This window comes from Monodon monoceros, unplaced genomic scaffold (genome assembly GCF_005190385.1).
Source record: "Monodon monoceros isolate NGI ecotype Baffin Bay Population unplaced genomic scaffold, NGI_Narwhal_1 Super_Scaffold_12, whole genome shotgun sequence".
NCBI lineage: Eukaryota > Metazoa > Chordata > Mammalia > Artiodactyla > Monodontidae > Monodon > Monodon monoceros.
In genome coordinates, this window is record NW_021703768.1 from 109,878,571 (window position 1) to 109,899,273 (window position 20,703).

Genomic DNA, 20,703 nt, shown 5'->3' on the forward strand with positions numbered 1-20,703 from the left:
CAGAAAGAGAGGAGAGACAGAAAATGAGACAGAAACAATATTTGAATAATGTCTGAGAAACTTTCAAAACTGATCAAAGACATCAACCCACAAATTCCAGAAGCTCTGTAAATGCCAGGCCAGAAAATAAAAAGAGAAACTCACACTAGGTACATCATAGTAAAACTAGTGAAAACCAAAACAAAGAAAAATTTTAAAATTCAGATAGTAGGGAGGGGGGGGGGGGGGAAATTACTTTCAAAAGAGCAACAAAATGACAAGATCACTGAATTTTCAACAGAAATAGTATAGACAGAAAAGAATGGAATTACATCTTTAAAGTGGTTAAAAAAAAACTCCTAGATATATTTAATAGAAATGGATTAGTATATAAGAAGACAGTTGTAAAAATTACCCAAAAACATAGCATAGATAGTAAAAATATGAAAGACAGCTTAAGAGATAAGAATAGTACAATATACTCTAATTTACATTTCACCAGAGTTCCAGAAGGAATGCAGAAAACATTGAAAGAGAAAAGGATTGAATAATTATCCCAAACTGATTAAAGATACTACTGCACAGATTCAAAAAGCCCAAAGCATCTCAAACAGGACCAAAAACAAACAAACCAACCCACCTAGCTTGCTAGTAATTTTTGTTGTTTCTCAGCTCTAAACTCATTTTTCTATACTCTGCTGTTATACTGGAGTTGCAACTCTCTGTATTTCTCAGATTCCCTTACTAGCTGGCTTCCTGTTAGGTTCTGATGGTGGAAGGCACTAGAGGGAGATTGCATGGCAGAAGATAGGTAACAGTTGCCCTTAGAGCCAGTGATTTTTTGCATGAGAGTTTTATACATTAAGCCACTGATATATCGGGATTATTTTATTACTCTAGCATTAGTCTAGCCTAGCCTAATAAAATATGTAAAAAGAATCTTTTTAAGTAGACCCTTGCACCTCATATACAAAAATAAAACCTAGGTATATTAAAGATACAAATGTAAAAGATATGACTATAATGATTTTAGAAAAGAATATAAGAGGGCTTCCCTGGTGGTGCAGCAGTTGAGAGTCCGCCTGCCGATGCAGGGGACACTGGTTCGTGCCCCAGTCCGGGAAGATCCCACAGGCCGCGGAGCGGCTAGGTCTATGAGCCATGGCCGCTGAGCCTGTGCGTCCGGAGCCTGTGCTCCGCAACGGGAGAGGCCACAACAGTGAGAGGCCTGCATACCGCGAAAAAAAAAAGAATATAAGAAATATCTTCATAATCTTGGGATACAGAAGAATTTCTTAAACAAGACATAAAAACCATAAATCAAAAGGAAAAAGCTTGATAAATTTGACATAGAAATTAAGAACTTTTGTTCATCAAAAGACAGAACTAGGAGTGAAAAGACAAACTAGAAAAAAGATATTTGCAAAACATGTAACCAACAAAGAGCCTGTGTCCCTAATATATTAAAAATTCCTGTGAATTAGTAAGAAAAAGACTTTAATAGACAAAGATGAAACCTAAAGACTAATAAACATACAAAAAGGTGTTCAATGTCAATAATCATGTTAAAATAGATAACACTATACACATAACAAGCTAGCTAAAATGCACAAGTATGATAATACCAGATATTGGAGAAGGCTGGGATAACAAGAACTCTTATTTACTCCTGGTGACAATGTGCATAACCACTCTGGAATACATTATATGGTAAAGTTGAAGACACACCTACTTAGACTCAGAATTTTCACTTCTAGAAATACATTCTACAGAAATGTGTTTATTTGCACCAGAAATCACATATAAAATGCAATGGCAGCCTTATTCATATTATAAAAGACTGAAACCAACTCAAATGTCTATCAACAGTATATCAGCTATAATATGGTGCTGTCCTACCAAATACACTAACAGAACTGAACTACACGAGTTAACATAAACTACAGCTGCACAGTAACATGAATGAATCCTAGAAACAACTGTAAAATAAACGAAGCCAAACACCCCCCAAAATATACTGATTCCATTACAGAAAGTTCAAAATAAGGGAAAACAAATTTTTTATTTATTTTTTATTACTATTTATTTAGTAATAAAATTTTTATTTTAAAATAAATTTTATCTAAAATAAAATTATTTTTTATTTTTTATTACTATTTATTTAGGGATATAGACACATATAGTAAAACTACAAAGAAAAGCAAAAGCATGACTACCACAAATCACTAGACAATGGTTACCACTGAGGTATGGGGGCAAGGTCAGAAATGTGATCATGGAGGGACTCACAGCAGGTCCTGAGGTGTAAATTTGAAAATAATCTCTTCTCTAACCCAGGTGATGGTGACATGGGTGCTCGTGCTCACCTGCATATTCTTTAAACTGTACGTCTATGTATCACAAACAATTGTGTGTATATCTCAAATTTTTAAAGTTAGAAATTTCAAATTATAACAGCATCACAATCATGGACATACATGATCTCTATGTTCTCTGAGATGCAAGGAGGGACTGTCTCCCTTACTTTGCAGAAAGGACACTGAAGCTTAGAGAAAAAATAAGTGTTGAAACCTGGTCTAGAACCTAACTTCAGGTTTGCCACTCAAGTATTCATTACCTAGATTCTGCCTGTACAGAGAAGATGCATAGGAAATGGTGAACTTGGTAAAAGCTCCCCGTCTTAAAAAAATACTCCAAATAAGGCTCTTTAAGGCTTCTGGCAGGGACATTTTATTTTTTGGTTAAAGCCACATTAATAGAAATTCCATAAAAACAAGCATGTAAACAAGGTATCAGAACTTTGGTTCACTGAAACATCTCACACCTAAAGCACCTGAGGTACAAAAGCACCTTGCTAGGTACTAGACCACCTGACTCTGCTCCAACCCTACCCTTGCGACCAGAGATAGCTGACAGGTGAGGCTGGGACCCAGGTCACCCAAGTCACCCAGGACCTTCCCCAGGACCATCTCTGCTCCAGACAAACATTCACGCCTCCAAAGAGCCGCCTGACAAAGGCTGGAAAGTAGAGGGGGTCTGTCACGTTGAACTTGAAGACAACATGGGCTGTGGGGCCAGGGAGGTGAAGGGCAGAAAAGGATGTCAGTCAACTTCTGTTGATCCACATGGCCTCAAGAACTCCTGTCCTCGTTCATGGAACCACTTATTGGAGACTGTGAACAGATAGAAAGTACATTACAATCCTGTTGGTTCAGCAGCCAAAATTAATGATTCCTTCTTGATGACTCCTACACTGGGCCTGGGGATCAGACATGACTAAGACTTGGTTTCGGGCATCAAGTTACTTATGAGCTGGTGAGAAAGAGAGATAATCGTACAAAACTCTGTCAGTGACACACGATACATGTGTGTAGGTTGTTATGGAAACAGAGCCAAAGGGCATCTAACCATGTGGGGGAAGAGGAAACCCCAGGGCTGGGACTCCCTGAATAGGAGTTATCCAGGGAAGAAGATGGACAGAATAGGTGGTTCCTATACCAAGGGGGTCTAGGAAGTGGGAACAGGATGAGAAAGACATCAAGGCATGATCCACACTGGTATATGTCAAAGACCCCAACAAGTTTGATATTACTGGGATGGGGTGGGTGGGAACTCAAAGGTAAGAGACGAGGAAGTCTGTCAGGATTGTGGAGGGCCTGGATGTCAACCTCAGGAGCTCTGGGCCGGCAGATCAATCTTGTGTTCTGTGGGTAGCAGAGAAGCAGAGCTGATGCTAGCACTATCACCTAAAGTTGTGTCTTACATGTTCACAAACCACAATTTCACTTCTCAATATAGACTCTTTCATAATGAATGAAAAAACAAATTGCTTTTAATGTACTAATGAAGTCATAGTACTTTTAAAATACAATTAATAATAACTAATTTTTGTAAGTAATACACGAACTTAGTTGAAAAACTCAAATTGTTCTACAAGGCTTATAATGATAAATAGCAATCTCCTACCTACTCCTTCCCACCACCAATCCCCACTTCCTCTAACATTCAACTCTTGTTTCTTCTGATATTTATCCTCATTTTTCTAAAACATAATGTTATTTCTTGACTTCCAACTTTAGATCTTATATGTTGACAGTCTACCATAGAATATGGAGATTTGGAATTTTTTACACCACTCTTAAAATACATAGATCCCCCTCCCATCCCCCAATATAGTTAAATCACAAGTTCTAGTTAACTTAATATTCAGTATTTACATTATTATGTCATGTAAATATTACTCACACTTGAGCTACCAAATAGATGATACAGCTCACCCTTGAACAACACGTTCGAACTGAGCGAGTCCACTTATATGCGGATTTTTTTCATTAGTAAATACTACAGTACTACATGATCCGCAATTGGCTGAATTTGAAAATGCAGAACCTTGGATATGGAGGAACCGTGCATATGGAGGGCCAACTATAAATGAGACACGGGGGCTTCCCTGGTGGCGCAGTCGTTGAGAGTCCGCCTGCCGATGCAGGGGACATGGGCTCCGGCCCCGGTCCGGGAAGATCCCACATGCCGCGGAGCGGCTAGGTCTATGAGCCATGGCCGCTGAGCCTGCGCGTCCGGAGCCTGTGCTCCGCAACTGGAGAGGCCACAACAGTGAGAGTACCGCGTACCGCCAAAAAAAAAAAAAAAAAGAGACACGGATTTTCAGCTGTGCAGAGGGTCAGCACCCCTAACCCCTGCTTTGTTTTTTGGGGGGTTTTTTCAACATCTTTATTGGAGTATAACTGCTTTACAATGGTGTGTTAGTTTCTGCTTTATACCAAAGTGAATCAGCTATACATATATGTACATCCCCATACCTCTTCCCTCTTGTGTCTCCCTCCCTATCCCACCCCCTAGGTGGTCACAAAGCACTGAGCTGATCTCCCTGTGCAATGTGGCTGCTTCCTACCAGCTATCAGTTTTACATATGGTAGTGTATATATATCCATGCCACTCTCTCACTTTGTCCCAGCTTACCATTCCCCCTCTCCATGGTCTCAAGTCCATTCTCCAGTAGGTCTGAGTCTTTATTCCCATCCTGCCCCTAGGTTCCTCATGACCTTTTTTCTTTTTTTTAAATTCCATATATATGTGTTAGCATACATTACTTGTTTTTCTCTTTCTGATTTACTTCACTCTGTATGACAGACTCTAGGTCCATCCACCTCACTACAAGTAACTCAATTTCGTTTCCTTTTCTGGCAGACTAATATTCCATTGTATATATGTGCCACATTTTCTTTATCCATTCATCAATGGACACTGAGGTTGCTTCCATGTCCTGGCTATTGTAAATAAAGCTGCAATGAACATTGTGTTAACATGACTCTTTTTGAATTATAGCTTTCTCGGGTATATGCCCAGTAGTGGGATTGCTGGGTCGTATGGTAGTTCTATTTTTAGTTTTTTAAGGAACCTCCACACTGTTCTCCATAGTGGCTGTATCAATTTACATTCCCACTAACAGTGCAGGAGGGTTCCCTTTTCTCCAGCATTTATTGTTTGTAGATTTTTTGTGATGGCCATTCTGACTGGTGTGAGATGATATCTCATTGTAGTTCTGATTTTCATTTCTCTAATGATAAATGAAGTTGAGCATTCTTTTATATGTTTGTTGGCAATCTGTGTATCTTCTTTGGAGAAATGTCTATATAGATCTTCTGCCCATTTTTGGATTGGGTTGTCCGTTTCTTTAGATATTGAGCTGCATGCACTGCTTGTAAATTTTGGAGATTAATCCTTTGTCAGTTGCTTCATTTGCAAATATTTTCTCCCATGCTGAAGGTTGTGTTTTCATCTTGTTTATGGTTTCCTTTGCTGTGCAAAAGCTTTTAAGTTTCATTAGGTCTCATTTATTTTTGTTTTTATTTCCATTTCTCTAGGAGGTGGGTCAAAAAGGATCTTGCTGTGATTTATGTCATAGAATGTTCTGCCTGTTTTCCTCTAAGAGTTTGATAGTTTCTGGCCTTACATTTAGGTCTTTAATCCATTTTGAGCTTATTTTTGTGTATGGTGTTAGGGAGTGTTCCAATCTCATACATTTACATGTACCTGTCCAGATTTCCCAGCACCACTTATTGAAGAGGCTGTCTTTAATCTGTTGTATATTCTTGCCTCCTTTATCAAAAATAAGGTGACCATATGTGCGTGGATTTATTTCGGGGATTTCTATCCTGTTCCATTGATCTATATTTCTGTTTTTGTGCCAGTACCATAATGTCTTGATTACTGTAGCTTGGTAGTATAGTCTGAAGTCCAACAGCCTGATTCCTCCAGCTCCGTTTTTCTTTCTCAAGATTGCTTGGGCTATTTGGGGTCTTTTGTGTTTCCATACAAATTGTGAAATTTTTTGTTCTAGCTCTGTGAAAAATGCCAGTGGCAGTTTGACAGGGATTGCATTGAATCTGTAGATTGATTTGGGTAGTATAGTCATTTTCACAATGTTCATTCTTCCAATCCAAGAACATGGTATATCTCTCCATCTGTTGGTATCATCTTTAACTTCTTTCATCAGTATCTTATAGTTTTCTGCATACAGGCCTTTTGTCTCCTTAGGTAGGTTTATTTCTAGGTATTTTATTCTTTTTGTTGCAATGGTAGGTGGGAGTGTTTCCTTAATTTCACTTTCAGATTTTTCATCATTATAGGAATATAAGAATATATACGAATGCAAGAAATTCTGTGCATTCATTTTGTATCCTGCTACTTTACCAAATTCATTGATTAGCTCTAGTAGTTTCCTGGTAGCATCTTTAGGATTCTCTAAGTATAGTATCAAGTCATCTGCAAACAGTGACAGCTTTACTTCTTCTTTTCCGATTTGGATTCCTTTTACTTCTTTTTTTTCTCTGATTGCTGTGGCTAAAACTCCACAACAATTTTGAATAATAGTGGTGAGTGTGGGCAGCCTTGTATTGTTCCTGATCTTAGTGGAAATGCTTTCAGTTTTTCAACACTGAGGACAATGTTGGCTGTGGGTTTGTCATATATGGCCTCTATTATTTGAGGTAAGCTCCCTCTATGCCTACTTTCTGGAGGGTTTTTATCATAAATTTGAGTTGAATTTTGTCAAAAGCTTTTTCTGCATCTATTGAGATGTTCATATGGTTTTTATTCTTCAATTTGTTAATATGGTGTATCCCATTGATTGATTCATGTATACTGAAGAATCCTTACATTCTTGGGATAAACCCCACTTGATCATTGTGTATGATCCTTTTAATCTGCTGTTGGATTCTGTTTGCTAGTATTTTGTTGAGGATTTTTTCATCTATGTTCATCAGTGATATTAGCCTGTAGTTTTCTTTGTGACATCTTTGGTTTTGGTATCAGGGTGATGGTGGCCTCGCAGAATGAGTTTGGGAGTGTTCCTCCCTCTGCTATATTTTGGAAGAGTTTGAGAAGGATAGGTGTTAGTTCTTTAAATGTTTGAGAGAATTCGCCTTTGAAGCCATCTGGTCCTGGGCTTTTGTTTGTTGGAAGATTTTCAATCACAATCTCAATTTCACTGCTTGTGATCAGTCTTTATATTTCTTCCTGGTTCAGTCTCGGAAGGTTGTGCATTTCTAAGAATTTGTCCATTTCTTCAAGGCTGTCCATTTTATTGGCATAGAGTTGCTTGTAGTAATCTCTCATGATACTTTGTATTTCTGCAGTATCAGTTGTTACTTCTCCTTTTTAATTTCTATTGATTTGAATCTTCTTCCTTTTTTTCTGGATGAGTCTGGCTAATGGTTTATCAATTTTGTTTATCTCCTCAAAGAACCAGCTTTTAGTTTTATTGATCTTTGCTATCGTTTCCTTCATTTCTTTTTCATTTAATCTCGTTTAATGTATCATTTAAAGCTTGTGTTTCCTTATTTATTTTCATTTTGGATGATCTGTTCATTGGTGAAAGTGGGTTGTTAAAGTCCCCTACTATGATTGTGTTACTGTCGATTTCCCCTTTTATGGCTGTTAGTATTTGCCTTATTTATTGAGGTGCTCCTATGTTGGGGGCATAAATATTTACAATTGTTATATCTTCTTCTTGGATTGATCCCTCGATCATTATGTAGTGTCCTTCTTTGTCTCCTTGTTTTAAAGTCTATTTTGTCTGATATGAGTATTGCTACTCCAGCTTTCTTTTGATTTCCATTTGCATGGAATATCTTTTTCCATCCCCTCACTTTCAGTCTGTATGTGTCCCTAGGTCTGAAGTGGGTCTCTTGTAGACAGCAGATATATGGGTCTTGTCTTTGTATCTATTCAGCCAGTCTATGTCTTTTGGTTGGGGCATTTAACCCATTTACATTTATGGTAATTATCGATATGTATGTTCCTATTCCCATTTTCTTAATTGTTTTGGGTTTGTTATTGTAGGTCTTTTCCTTCTCTTGTGTTTCTTGCCTAGAGAAGTTCCTTTAGCATTTGTTGTAGAGCTGGTTTGGTGGTGCTGAATTCTCTTAGCTTTTGCTTGTCTGTAAAGGTTTTAATTTCTCCATCAAATATGATGAGATCCTTGCTGGGTAATCTTGGTTGTAGGTTTTTCCCTTTCATCACTTTAAATATGTCCCGCCACTCCCTTCTGGCTTGCAGAGTTTCTGCTGAAATATCAGCTGTTAACCTTATGGGGATTCCCTTGTATGTTATTTGTTGTTTTTCCCTTGCTGCTTTTAATGTTTTCTTCGCAATTTTTTTTTTTTTTTCGGTATGCAGGCCTCTCACTGTTGTGCCCTCTCCAGCTGCGGAGCACAGGCTCCAGACGCGCAGGCTCAGCGGCCATGGCTCACGGGCCCAGCCGCTCCGCATCATGTGGGAGCTTCCTGGACTGGGGCACGAACCCATGTCCCCTGCATTGGCAGGTGGACTCTCAACCACTGCGCCACCGGGGAAGCCCTGTATTTAATTTTTGACGGTTTGATTAATATGTGTCTTAACGTGTTTCTCCTTGGATTTATCCTGTATGGGACTCTCTGTGCTTCCTGGACTTGATTAACTATTTCCTTTCCCATATTAGGGAAGTTTTTCAACTATAATCTCTTCAGATATTTTCTCAGTCCCTTTCTTTTTCTCTTGTTCTTCTGGGACCCCTATAATTTGAATGTTGGTGCATTTAATGTTGTCCCAGATGTACCAGAGGTCTCTGAGACTGTCCTCAATTGTTTTCATTCTTTTTTTTTATTCTGCTTCTGTAGTAGTTATTTCCACTATTTTATCTTCCAGGTCACTTATCCATTCTTCTGCCTCAGTTATTCTGCTATTGGTTCCTTCTAGAGAGTTTTAAATTTCATTTATTGTGTCGTTCATCATTTGTTTACTCTTTAGTTCTTCTAGGTCCTTGTTAAACGTTTCTTGTATTTTCTCCATTCTACTTCCAAGATTTTGGGTCATCTTTACTATCATTAGTCTGAATTCTTTTTCAGGTAGACTGCCAATTTCCTCTTCATTTGTTTGGTCTGGTGGGTTTTTACCTTGCTCCTTCATCTGCTGTGTGTTTCTCTGTCTTCTCATTTTGCTTAACTTACTGTGTTTAGGGTCTCCTTTCCTCAGGTTGCAGGTTCGTAGTTCCCATTGTTTTTGGTGTTTGTCCCCAGTGGCTAAGGTAGGTTCAGTGGGCTGTGTAGGCTTCCTGGTGGAGGGGACTAGTGCCTGTGTTCTGGTGGATGAGGCTGGATCTTGTCTTTCTGGTGGGCAGGTCCGCATCTGGTGGTGTGTTTTGCGGTGTCTGTGACCTTATTATGATTTTAGGCAGCGTCTCTGCTAATGGGGGGGGTTGTGTTCCTGTCTTCCTGGCTGTTTTGCGTAGGGTGTCCAGCACTGTAGCTTGCTGGTCGTTGTGTGGAGCTGGGTCTTGGCGTTGAGATGGAGATTTCTAGGAGATTTTCACCATTTGATATTACATGGAGCTGGGAGGTCTCTGATGGACCAATGTCCTGAACTCGGCTCTCCCACCTCAGAGGCTCAGGCCTGACACCCAGCCAGAGCACGAAGACCCTGTCATCCACATGGCTCAAAAAAAAGGGGAGAAAAAAAGAAAGGAAATAATAATAATAATAAAATAAAGTTATTAAAATAAAAAATAGGTATTAAAATTTTTTTAAATTTAAAAATAAAAAAGAGAGCAACCAAACCAAAAAACGAATCCACCAATGATAGCAAGCGCTAAAATCTATACTAAAAAGAAAAAAAAAAACCAGAACCCTAGGACAAATGGTAAAAGCAAAGCTATACAGACAAAATCACACACAGAAGCATACACGTACACACTCAGAAAAAGAGAAAAAGGAAAAATATATAGTTGCTCCCAAAGTCCACTGCCTCAATTTGGGATGATTTGTTGTCTATTCAGGTATTCCATAGATGCAGGGTACATCAAGTTGATTGTGGAGATTTAATCCACTGCTCCTGAGGCTGCTGGGAGAGATTTCCCTTTCTCTTCATTGTTCACACAGCTCCTGGGGTTCAGCTTTGGATTGGGCGCTGCCTTTGCGTGTAGGTGGCCTGAGGCCATCTGTTCCCCACTCAGAAAGGATGGGATTAAAGTATCAGCTGATTAGGGCACTCTGGCTCACCCAGGCCGGGGGGGAGGGAGGGGTACAGAATGCTGGGCAAGCCTGCGGTGGCAGATGCCAGCATGACGTTGCACCAGCATGAGGCACGCCGTGTGTTCTCCCAGGGATGCTGTCCCTGGATCATGGGACCCTGGCAGTGGTGTGCTGCACAGGCTCCCAGGAAGGGAGGTGTGGATAGTGACCTGTGCTTGCACACAGGCTTCTTGGTGGCTGCAGCAGCAGGCTTAGTGTCTCATGCCCATCTCTGGGGTCCGCACTGATAGCCACTGCTCACGTCCGTCTCTGGAGCTCTTTTAAGCAGTGCTCTTAATCCCCTCTCCTTGCGCACTGCGAAACAAAGAGGCAAGAAAAAGTCTCTTGCCTCTTCGGCACCTCCAGACCTTTTCCCGGGCTCCCTCCCGGCTAGCTGTGGCACACTAACCCCCTTCAGGCTGTGTTCACGCAGCCAACCCCAGTCCTCTCCCTGGGGTCTGACCCCTGAAGCCCGAGCCTCAGCTCCCAGGTCCCACACCCCCACCCCCTGGTGGGTGAGCAGACACGCCTCTCGGGCTGTTGAGTGCTGGCTGGCATCAATCCTCTGTGCAGGAATCTCTCTGCTTTGCCCTCTGCACCCCTGTTGCTGCGCTCTCCTCCGTGGCTCTGAAGCTTCCCCCCTCCACCACCCATGAAGGGGCTTCCTACTGTGTGGAAACCTTTCCTCCTTCACAGCTCCCTCCCACTAGTGCAGGTCCCATCTCTCTTGTTTTGTCTCTGTTTTTTCTTTTTTCTTTTGCCCTACCCAGGTATGTGGGGAGTTTCTTGCCTTTTGGGAGGTCTGAGTTCTTCTGCCAGCGTTCAGTAGGTGTTCTATAGGGGTTGTTCCACATGTAGATGTATTTCTGATGTATTTGTGGGGAGGAAGGTGATCTCCACATCTTACTCTTCCGCCATCTTTTTTTCTTTTTTCTGGCTGCGTTGGGTCTTCATTGCTCCGCACGGGCTTTTCTCTACTTGCGGCGAGCAGGGGCTCCTCTTCGTTGCAGTGTGTGGGTTTCTCATTGCGGTGGCTTCTCTTGTTGCAGAGCACAGGCTCTAAGCGCATGGGCTTCTATAGTTGTGGCTCACGGGCTCTAGAGCGCAAGCTCAGTAGTCGTGGCGCACGGGCTTAGGTGCTCCGCGGCATGTGGGATCTTCCCGGACCAGGGCCCGAACCCGTGTTCCCTGCATTGGCAGGCAGATTCTTAACCACTGCGTCACCATGGAAGCCCTCTTCTGCCATCTTGAAGCTCCTCCCCTGCTTTGTTCAAGGGTCAACTGTACTTATATTTGCTTTCTTGTACAACTTTTTCTTTTCTCATTTTCTTTTTCATTTGCTTAATTTTCTCTGAACCTATCACTCTTTATCCCCATAACTCTCCAAGAGGGCTACAAACTTATCTCTTTGTGATCACTTCCTGTCACATCCTGCTTCAAGCCTCTCTATGACTCACCACAGCTGCTTCCAGAATAAAGCTCAACTTCAGCCTCCACAGTTTGGTCCCAGACTTGAGCCTCATCTCTTGGCCCCTGTGCCACGGGCCTCCCCTTGCACAAGAGACAAAGGCAGCCAGCCCCCACACCTTGATGCTCGTTTTAGCCTGTGCCTTGTTCCACGTGGGTTTTGCTTGCCTGGGACACTCTCTCCTCTCTGTTTTCAGTTCTCCCCCACTGCAACCTCTGAACCCTTGCCAGAGTCCACTTTTCTGGGGAGCCCTCCTGGACCTATGAAGCTCATGTAGCTATTCTTCCTTGGGGCTTCCTTAGCTCTCTACGCATCTCTGGGAGTGTTCCCAACCAGCTGTCTTGGCACATAACTAGCCTAGTGGACAGCAACATGGCTGGGTGGGACTACCTGTTAGCAAGAAAAAACAAAAACAAAAAACCAAATCTCAAAAAGTGAGACAGTCTTGGCTTTGTGAAAATTTAGCAGCAACTGTCTCCCAGCTCAGAGTCTCAGGCTGACCACTAGAGCCCAGAGGCCAACACCACACCTTAAGCCACTCACCCCACTTGCAGCCCACAAGCACGGGGCAGGCAGCATGTCTCGTTCGGTAGTCACCTTCCCCGCTCCGCAGGAGGTTGTACCAGAATACAGCCGTACCCTGGAAAGAGAAGCCCTGTCATACAACACCCTTAGATATTGGGCTCGAGGATCTGACCCCGAGTACCAAAGAGCCCTCCCTGAGTAGAAACACCCTCACTTTCCCATGTCCAGGGGCACAGGGCTTTGGCACTCCAGTACAGAGAAGCTCCCCAGAAAGCACCTACCCTTCACGGTAGCGTGGATGTTTGGAATCCCACCTGGCCCTGAAGGGACTTCCCTCTCCATCCCATCTCGCCAGATGGAAGCTGAGACCACAGGTCAGGGTTCAGGCAGGAAGGGGCTAAGGCCCCTCAAAGTGATATTCAAGCAGGCCAGAGAATGGGACTAGGAGACATCGATGAGGTCTGAGTTCTGCACTTCAACTTTTGACCCACAAGAACCAGAACTTACCTTCTTAGGCCAAAGTGCAGCCCCCAGATCAGGAAAGACAGTGGCACCACCAGCTTCCACATCGCTCATCTGGGAATACAAGGCATAGAGCTTGGCCCTTCTACTCAATGCTCTCAGAGCAACTGAGCCACCAAGGACATGACAAAGTATGCAGATCACCCTCCTCTGAGCATGAACAACTCCACCACCAGCCCTTTGGCCAAGAAAGGCTCTTCCCACACCCTGCCCCTCCCTAAACCCTGTTTAATCTGTGTGGTTCATCAGGACAGTCTCCATGCCATGGAGAGATGTAGGCCTGCAGGATACCCATATCTTGGCTGTCAGGTGGGAAAAATCTGAGTCTGTACTGGGAAAATGCCTGACTGACCCCACCCCCTTTATCCTCATCCAGGCTGGCCTGCCTAAGCCACTGTGCTCTGTGAGCTTCCCTGACCAGGAGCTCCCTGCAGCTTCTAACACCATCTGTGGTCCCAGCTATGGATTCTGTTTCTCTGGCTTGAGTAACGTGCAGCTCTAGTCAGACCCTCACCTTCCCAGAACAGCTACCGTCCCCAGGGCCAGCTAGGGCACTGTGTCTCCAGAAGGCCTGCTTTCTCCCACAGTAAAACCTCAAACTAAATGGAACACAATATCCACAGTAGCAAGGCTGCACTCATGCCCACAGAGCATGCCTCAGCTCATGCCCAAGCGCCACTTCTTTCTCATCTGTCTCTTACTTCAAGTTTTTTGCCTGTAATGTAATCAAACGTGGAGCTAAAATATTTCCACAGGACACATACCAGACAGACTGAAAGGCACCCAACAGACATATGGTAAATGAATAAGATGAAAACCCCTGATGGCTTCCCACCAGAGTGGGCTGAAGGTCCTGGCAGTCTCACCAGCCTCTCCCTCTAGCCACCCCAGATTAATGCACTATCTCTGAGACCCACAACCCTTTTTCTCTTTTTCCAACATCCCAATCTCCTTCCCTCTTCCAGGTCTTCACACATTCTCTTCTCTACCAGAAATCATGTTCCACCAACTAATTTCCACTCAATCTTCAAGTCTCAACCGACATGTTACTTCCCAAGGTAGGCCTTCTCTGAACCCCAACTCTGCACTACTTCTTCAAAGCACTTATCACTATGGTAACTAAACAATTACCTCTCCTATGTTTAAAAGTAAGTCTTTCATATTAGGACCGTAAGCCTAAGAGAGACCACAAATGTCCTGCTCACCAGCATCTTCACGGCAGTCCCCAGCACATAATAACCACATGATAAAAACTTAAACAAGACACCAAAGGGAAAAGTGGGCACAGGCTTCTGTCTCTAAGTTACTTGACAGCTTCTATGCCTCTCTAGACCTGGCTGTCTCAGCAGAGGGGAGAGGAAACTGTTCCTTGTGTGAGAGGTAAACCCAACAGCCTGTGGCTGGAGTACAGGTAGCAGGTGGCAGGCAGGCCACTGAGCTCTGGGGAAACGAAGGCAGCTTCATCTAAGAGCACTTCCAAGCTACCTCCTCACTCTGCTGCCAAGCAGGGAACCCTCCAGGACACCCATCCCAAAAGTCCAGACTAGCTGTGGGCCATCTAATAGGAGCCAGGGATGTAAATGTCACAGGGGTTGGGGGAAGCACACAAATGGCAACAAAGGGCAACTCTCTACTCCAGCCAAGAAGGGCGCTGAGGGCCAGAAGGGCCCAGCCATCAAGCAACAGCTGGGGGTATCAGCTCTGACAGGAGTGGATATAAGAGAGCACTCTGGACCCAGGCTCCCCTTAAGGCCCATACACTGCACGCGTCATACTCACGTAGTTTAAGAACGTGGCCACACGATTCCCCGTCCCTAAACGCTTGAAAGCATCTTGCTCATCCTTCTATAAAATTAAGTGAGAGTAAACAGTGGGCCTGTACCCAATACTTACATAGTTAAGAAACGTCGCTAACCTATTTCCCTCCGTTTTGAGGCCGCTGTCAAAAGGTCGCTGCAATAGACAACAACTTTCACCCGAGTTTGCAACTGACTTCACCCACCACCCACAGGACTGGGGCCAAAAAGGTCAAGGGAAGGTACTAAGTATGTGTTCCATATATTGGCCTGGACCAGGGGCCAAGGCTGCAAAGGAAACCCTGGCCAGGCATGGGGGAGAGGGGGCAGGAACAGCTTTCACAGAGACCTAGTGAGGTCCTCTGCTTTAGAGTCAGGGCAAAGAATGGCAGGCTTGGGCCAGGGGGACTACTCCTGACCTCACAGGGGAAACAGCTGGGCTGCACTTGGCTCTGGACTTGGGCTTCTCCAGCAACAAAGAGGGGGCCCTGGTGAGGCAGGGGGGCCTGATGTGAAGGCCACAGTGCTCCTAAAAGCTCCAGCCTTCTCAAACCAGCTACAGCAGAGCCCTTGAAAGCACCTGTGATTTGGGCCTTACCCTAGAGAAGTCAAAGTGTGGCTCGTACTGTCCTCCCATTCCATAATTAGCAACCTGGTGGGAAATAACAGCATTGGACTGTTAGCAGCATGAACCACCCTGAAGCAGCCCATCTCCCTAGGTAACAACCAGATCCCCAAGAGCAACCTCTCTAAGGAGGGTAACTATCCCCTGCCAGTACAGGCAGAACAAATGCTGCAAACAGGTCTACAGCTGTGTCCAAGAGGAAGGGTGCAGCACAAATGTGGTTTCCCAAAAAGGAAAAGATGGGCAAGCTGCAGATGACCACTGTGGAGAAGCTCCAGCCCTTCAGGGCAGCAGCAGAGGGAGCCCTCCTTGAGGCAGGCCCTGGCCTGGGCCCTGATTATTTGGAAGATAATGAGATGGTAATCCAGAAGAATGCCAACAACAAACTCAGGATTGGGGTTTTTTTTAATGCTAGTTTGGAAGCTACTCAGTGCCTGGCAGTGCTCCTGCCACCTCTGTCACCATGCCCCAGAAGCTCTTCTTGGTCAGTCTGAATAGGACAAACAAATCCCACTCCATCTCACAGTGGTACACTGCACAGAGTAATTCTGCATCCAAGTGAAGCAGCAGGGAATGGGCGGCTGGCTGCAGGGGGACCAAAACTGCTGCTCTACCTCAGTGCCCCCAGTGGAAGCCTGGACCTGGAATAGGGCCTGAGCCACCTCAGGTGCCACTAATTGGATTAGAAATCATAAATGCTTTTATGAACAGTTTATCAGCACAATATAAGTCCTAAATCACAATGGTTATTTTAGCTTCAGTAGCTAGATGAGAGATGAAGTTCAAGACAAAATACAGAATCTGACATGAAAGCTGATGTACCAAATGGTACCACTAATGTCCATCTGGGAACACTTGGCTACTGTATCTTAATGAAACCATACACACCTTTGGAGTTCAAATATTAGTCCTCAGAAAATTGATTTTGTATATCCGTTTTGGCAATTCTAACAGGTGAAAGATGCTGCAAAACTGGCAATAATGGCGACCCATGGACATGAGGGAGAGAGAGGAAGGGTGAGCTTTACAAGAGAGAAAATCCTCCTCTTGGAGTGAAAAACAGTATTTATCAAATGTGATGAAATGTGGATTTTCGGCAGCATGATTTTTCCGTGTCCAAAAAAATTAAAATGTTGATATGAAGAATCAGAATCAGTGAGAAAATATGCTGTCATATACTGCTTTAGCCTTCAAGTTTCCCACACCAGGGGCTTCCCTGGTGGTGCAGTGGTTAAGAATCCGCCTGCCAATGCAGGGGCCACAGGTTTGAGCCCTGGTCGGGGAAGATCCCACATGCCGTGGAGCAACTAAGCCCACGCGCCACAACTACTGAGCCCGCGTGCCTAGACCCCGTGCTCCGCAACAAGAGAAGCCACCGCAATGAGAAGCCCGTGCACCGCAACGAAGAGTAGCCCCTGCTCGCAGCAACTAGAGAAAAAGCCCGCACCCAGCAACGAAGACCCAACGAGGCCAAAAATACATAAATTTATTTTTTTAACAATTAAAAAAAAAAAAGATTCCCACACCAAAAATAGCTAGAAATCCTATCAACAGTGCAAGGAGGCCTAGTGCAAGGAGGTCAGCAGGTGACCCTAAGCCTGGAGGTTCATCTAAGCAGGGAAGTTCTAGAGCAGTTGATGAAGTGACATTACAAATGCTTTTTCTTTGGATCCACTATAGTCGAGAACTTGAAGAAAATTGTAAACATGACTGTGATCAATTTGCCAGTGCACTCAGGAAAATTCAGTTGCTGCCTGTTGTTGGAGCAGCAGGGGATGACTGCATTTTCCAACACTCCCACTTGTTGGATGGAGTGCTTAAACTTTCACTACCTGGGGATAATGAAAGAAGCTGTATTGTTAACAGCTGGCTCATCTTTTAACAGTTTTGGGAATCACATTTGATCATGGTGCTAAAGCTATTTATACCTATCCTATTTTAATACTGTCCCCAAATAGTACAAGTGTCACGGGAACTTCCGGATGTGCAGCCATCAGAATCACCATCTGGGAAAACTCCGGGCCACAGACCCATACCTTTAATAACAATCAAAACTGATTCCTGGGAGGAGGTATTCATTTGTTACAAAAGTAGAAGAATCAGTCCTTTGAAAAATGTGGGTATTTATGATACTGAGGTCAGAATGAAGGGGAAAAAATGGTTAGAAATCACTTATTTGGTGAGGCTGACACATCTAGTCGGAAGTGTCTTCAAACTTCAAGAATTCTGGCAATGTAGCATCTCTTCCACTCTTAGGCCCTCATCCAATTCAAAAGAAAGCCTCTTTTACCCTTTCTTCCAAATAATCTATAGCAAACACATCAACTACAGATGAAAGAGTGTCAATAGATAGCATAAAAACCAGTTCATTTCCAGAAGCCTGTAGGGACCCTGGTGAGAAGGCTGTTGCTGGTGCCTAGGCATGTATCACACTGCATGGAATGTGGAATGGGCACAGACAGGTACTGAAACCCAGGTTCCTATCCTCAGACCATGTAGGATCAAAGGTTTCAACAATGCTGACTGGCAAAGAAAATGCCAAGGCAGTTCCTAGAGAATGAAAGCAAACAAAAATGGTGTCTCAACCTCCTGGCAGCTGTGGTCTTCTTCCAGAAGAGCCCTGACCATAAAAGCCCCTCCACTGGAGTTGCGGCATTCAGATCCCATTCATCAATTGAGTTACAACATGACAAGATATCAGTTAAGATGAAGCCAGGGTTGTGGCAGAGAAGCCAGTCCAAGCACGAAGCTGCTGTCTTCTGGGGTTGCATGTGAGATAGGGTTCAGAGGGTGCAGCCAGGAGAGCAACAGGGGCACAGGTCCTGTACACTCTTTTCAGCCTCTTGGTCCAGGGTACAGAATCAGCAACCAAAAAGAACATCATCCTCAGTAAGGGCCACAGCAGTCCTAACACTGGCTCTGATATGCAGTGGTAGATGTCTTAACAACAACAACAAAGCTGCTCCAGGAAGATATGAATCACAACTACGCCAACAGGGATGCACCCAGGGAATGGAGAGCCCCTATCGCTCTTGAAATGGTGGTGTTCTCACATGTAAGAGGAAAGTGGGAGATGTGGCAGAAGTCCTCTCTTGATGTGCTTGTCTGCAGAACTTACCCAAAAATTAGGCTTACAAACTCAACACTAAGTTGAGTTGAAATGAAAAAATTACATTAAAATTTCACGGGACTGTAAGATAATCAGCATGTTTTTAAAAACTCTGGTGGACTTCACATAGATTCATAAGGATGACCTTCAAAATTGGTTTTGATTGCTGACACAGCTATGGGGTGGGGGAAATGAGTGCTGATTTGCTTGTATGTGTCCAGGCAGAAGTTCAGAGAATCTTTTCCAAGTGATCTCAGTTCAGTATTCTACTGAAGAGCCATGGTTGATCAGGTAAAGTGTGATATTCTTAAATACACGGGAACTCTGGCCAAACAGACAGATCCAGGGGGCTCAAGAAAAATGCCATTGAAACTTCTCTGGCAGTGTCTCAGATCGTCATTTTACAGCAGAACCCAGAAGTTGGGATATTCAGAAGGGAGTGTGGCCAGTACTGATTTGAACTCAACAGAACAGACAACACATTAGTAGCAGCTTTACCCAAAATTTTCAGCATGGTGCTACCATGTTTCTTCACAATCACCTCTGAAATAAAAAACAGGAGGCCAGGGTCCCAAGGGGGTACTTAGAAAGGAGCATTCCACCTTCACCAGCCAACCAGTCCAGGCCTCTCAATGCTACCAATGTATTACAGAACACTTTACCTCCAAGTGCATTTGACTATGACTCAGAACCATGACCTATGAAGATATTTATAGCTCTTAGAGGTGTCCCTGAAACAACTCAGGATTTCAGCTTCTGTAATCAAGAAGACATAAATGGGCCTGCCATGCCCACCAATGATCCCTAGCTCCGAGTATGATACTTGGGCACACAAAAGACATTCAGTTGACATTTGTTCAATGCTAATTGTTGAATGCCAGTGGGCATACTTAATTCTGGCTTCCCAACACGAGGCCACTCCATACTCATAGCATCCTGCAGTCCTACAGTTTACTGGGCAAGCCTCCCTATGTCTGGCCCTGAGCACCCTGGAAGAACATCTAGCTAGAAATACTCCCTTCCCAACTCCAGGGCTGCCAGAAACAAGCCATACCTGCAACAATTCTGCAGTCTTTACTGTTAGGCCTGTGATGTGCTGCATCCGAAGATTCACCCGAGCCACAACAGGGTCATCATCCTCCTCCAGCCAGGAGCTAAGCCAAAACAAGAGGGAGAGAAAGGAAGGTGGGGAAGGCAGGTTTCGATGAGGTTCTGCACTCTCTCCCCAGCATCAGGGCCAGCACTAACAGGCAGCACGGGGTGAGTGCTCCATGTAGGGGAGGTGCCAGCAGGGAGGACAAGCCAAGCCACCCTCCCTTCAATAGGAACTGGGAGGCCCAGGAGTTGGGGCTTGAGCAGCCACCCCGCCACCACCATCACCTTTGCTAACCTTTTGGAAACTCTGTAGCTGGCAACAGTGAGAACACCTGTCTTGGGATCACGAACAGTGGCTCGTGCAAGCTGGAAGGCAGGAAGGAAGGGCAGACTTATCATTCTTTGCCTTGAGTATTTTTTTCTTGGAGAGACTGGGACCTGATCTGTCAATCAGGCCAGTGCGGGAAGGAGCTCTGCAGTCAGTGGCTCTAGCCAAGGCCCCATGATCCTGCAAGCCAGGCCAGGGCAGTGGTCTGGGGCCTCCAAATTCCTGCTCTATCAGACCCTGGCCACTACCCTGCTTGGCTGCTGCCTGCCCCTGCTCCCTCCCAGGTCCATGCTGTCTGCAGAATTATGCCTACGGAGTCTGCTTTGTCCATCTGCCCATCTGCCTGGACAGCCCCTTTCTCACCAGGCCCACCCACCACACCTTCCTGCACCTGGCTGCTCCTACCACACTCAGACTGTGTTGCCATCCCTGAGCCTCAATCTTGCATGCTCCTCTCAACGTGGTCAACTACACTGTCCTTGGGAACCTCAGCGGCCTTCTCTGCCCAGAAACCTACCCAAACACTCTCCTACTGCACCAGCCCACGCTGGCCTCCCACTGCTGCAAGGAACAAAAAAAGAAGGCACAGTTTTCACTACCTTGGGAGGCCTGCAAGGTCAGATGATAGAATAGGAAAGGAATCTACAAGGTGCAATAAGTAAACTGCTGCCTGGAAGCCACCTCCACA

General features: G+C 44.4%; 1 protein-coding gene across 9 annotated transcripts in view; it reads right to left on the reverse strand.

Moving 5' to 3' along the window:
* Nucleotides 1-2,148: 2,148 nt before the first annotated feature.
* P4HA2 (prolyl 4-hydroxylase subunit alpha 2) overlaps nucleotides 2,149-20,703 on the reverse strand; it is a 78,590-nt gene continuing 60,035 nt past the window's right edge. For 3 of the 9 annotated variants that reach the window (XM_029217507.1, XM_029217509.1, XM_029217511.1), the window contains 7 exons: nucleotides 19,983-20,053; nucleotides 19,647-19,746; nucleotides 15,457-15,510; nucleotides 14,842-14,907; nucleotides 13,048-13,116; nucleotides 12,559-12,655; nucleotides 2,149-3,152 (listed from right to left, as the gene is read on the reverse strand). In XM_029217507.1, coding sequence (XP_029073340.1) covers nucleotides 3,082-3,152; nucleotides 12,559-12,655; nucleotides 13,048-13,116; nucleotides 14,842-14,907; nucleotides 15,457-15,510; nucleotides 19,647-19,746; nucleotides 19,983-20,053 — 528 coding nt within the window. In that variant the 3' untranslated portion in view covers nucleotides 2,149-3,081. Of the gene's footprint in view, nucleotides 3,153-12,558; nucleotides 13,117-14,841; nucleotides 14,908-14,955; nucleotides 15,016-15,456; nucleotides 15,511-19,646; nucleotides 19,747-19,982; nucleotides 20,054-20,703 lie in introns of those variants that run through there. The other 6 variants (XM_029217508.1, XM_029217512.1, XM_029217513.1 and 3 more) reach the window with 5 other exon arrangements.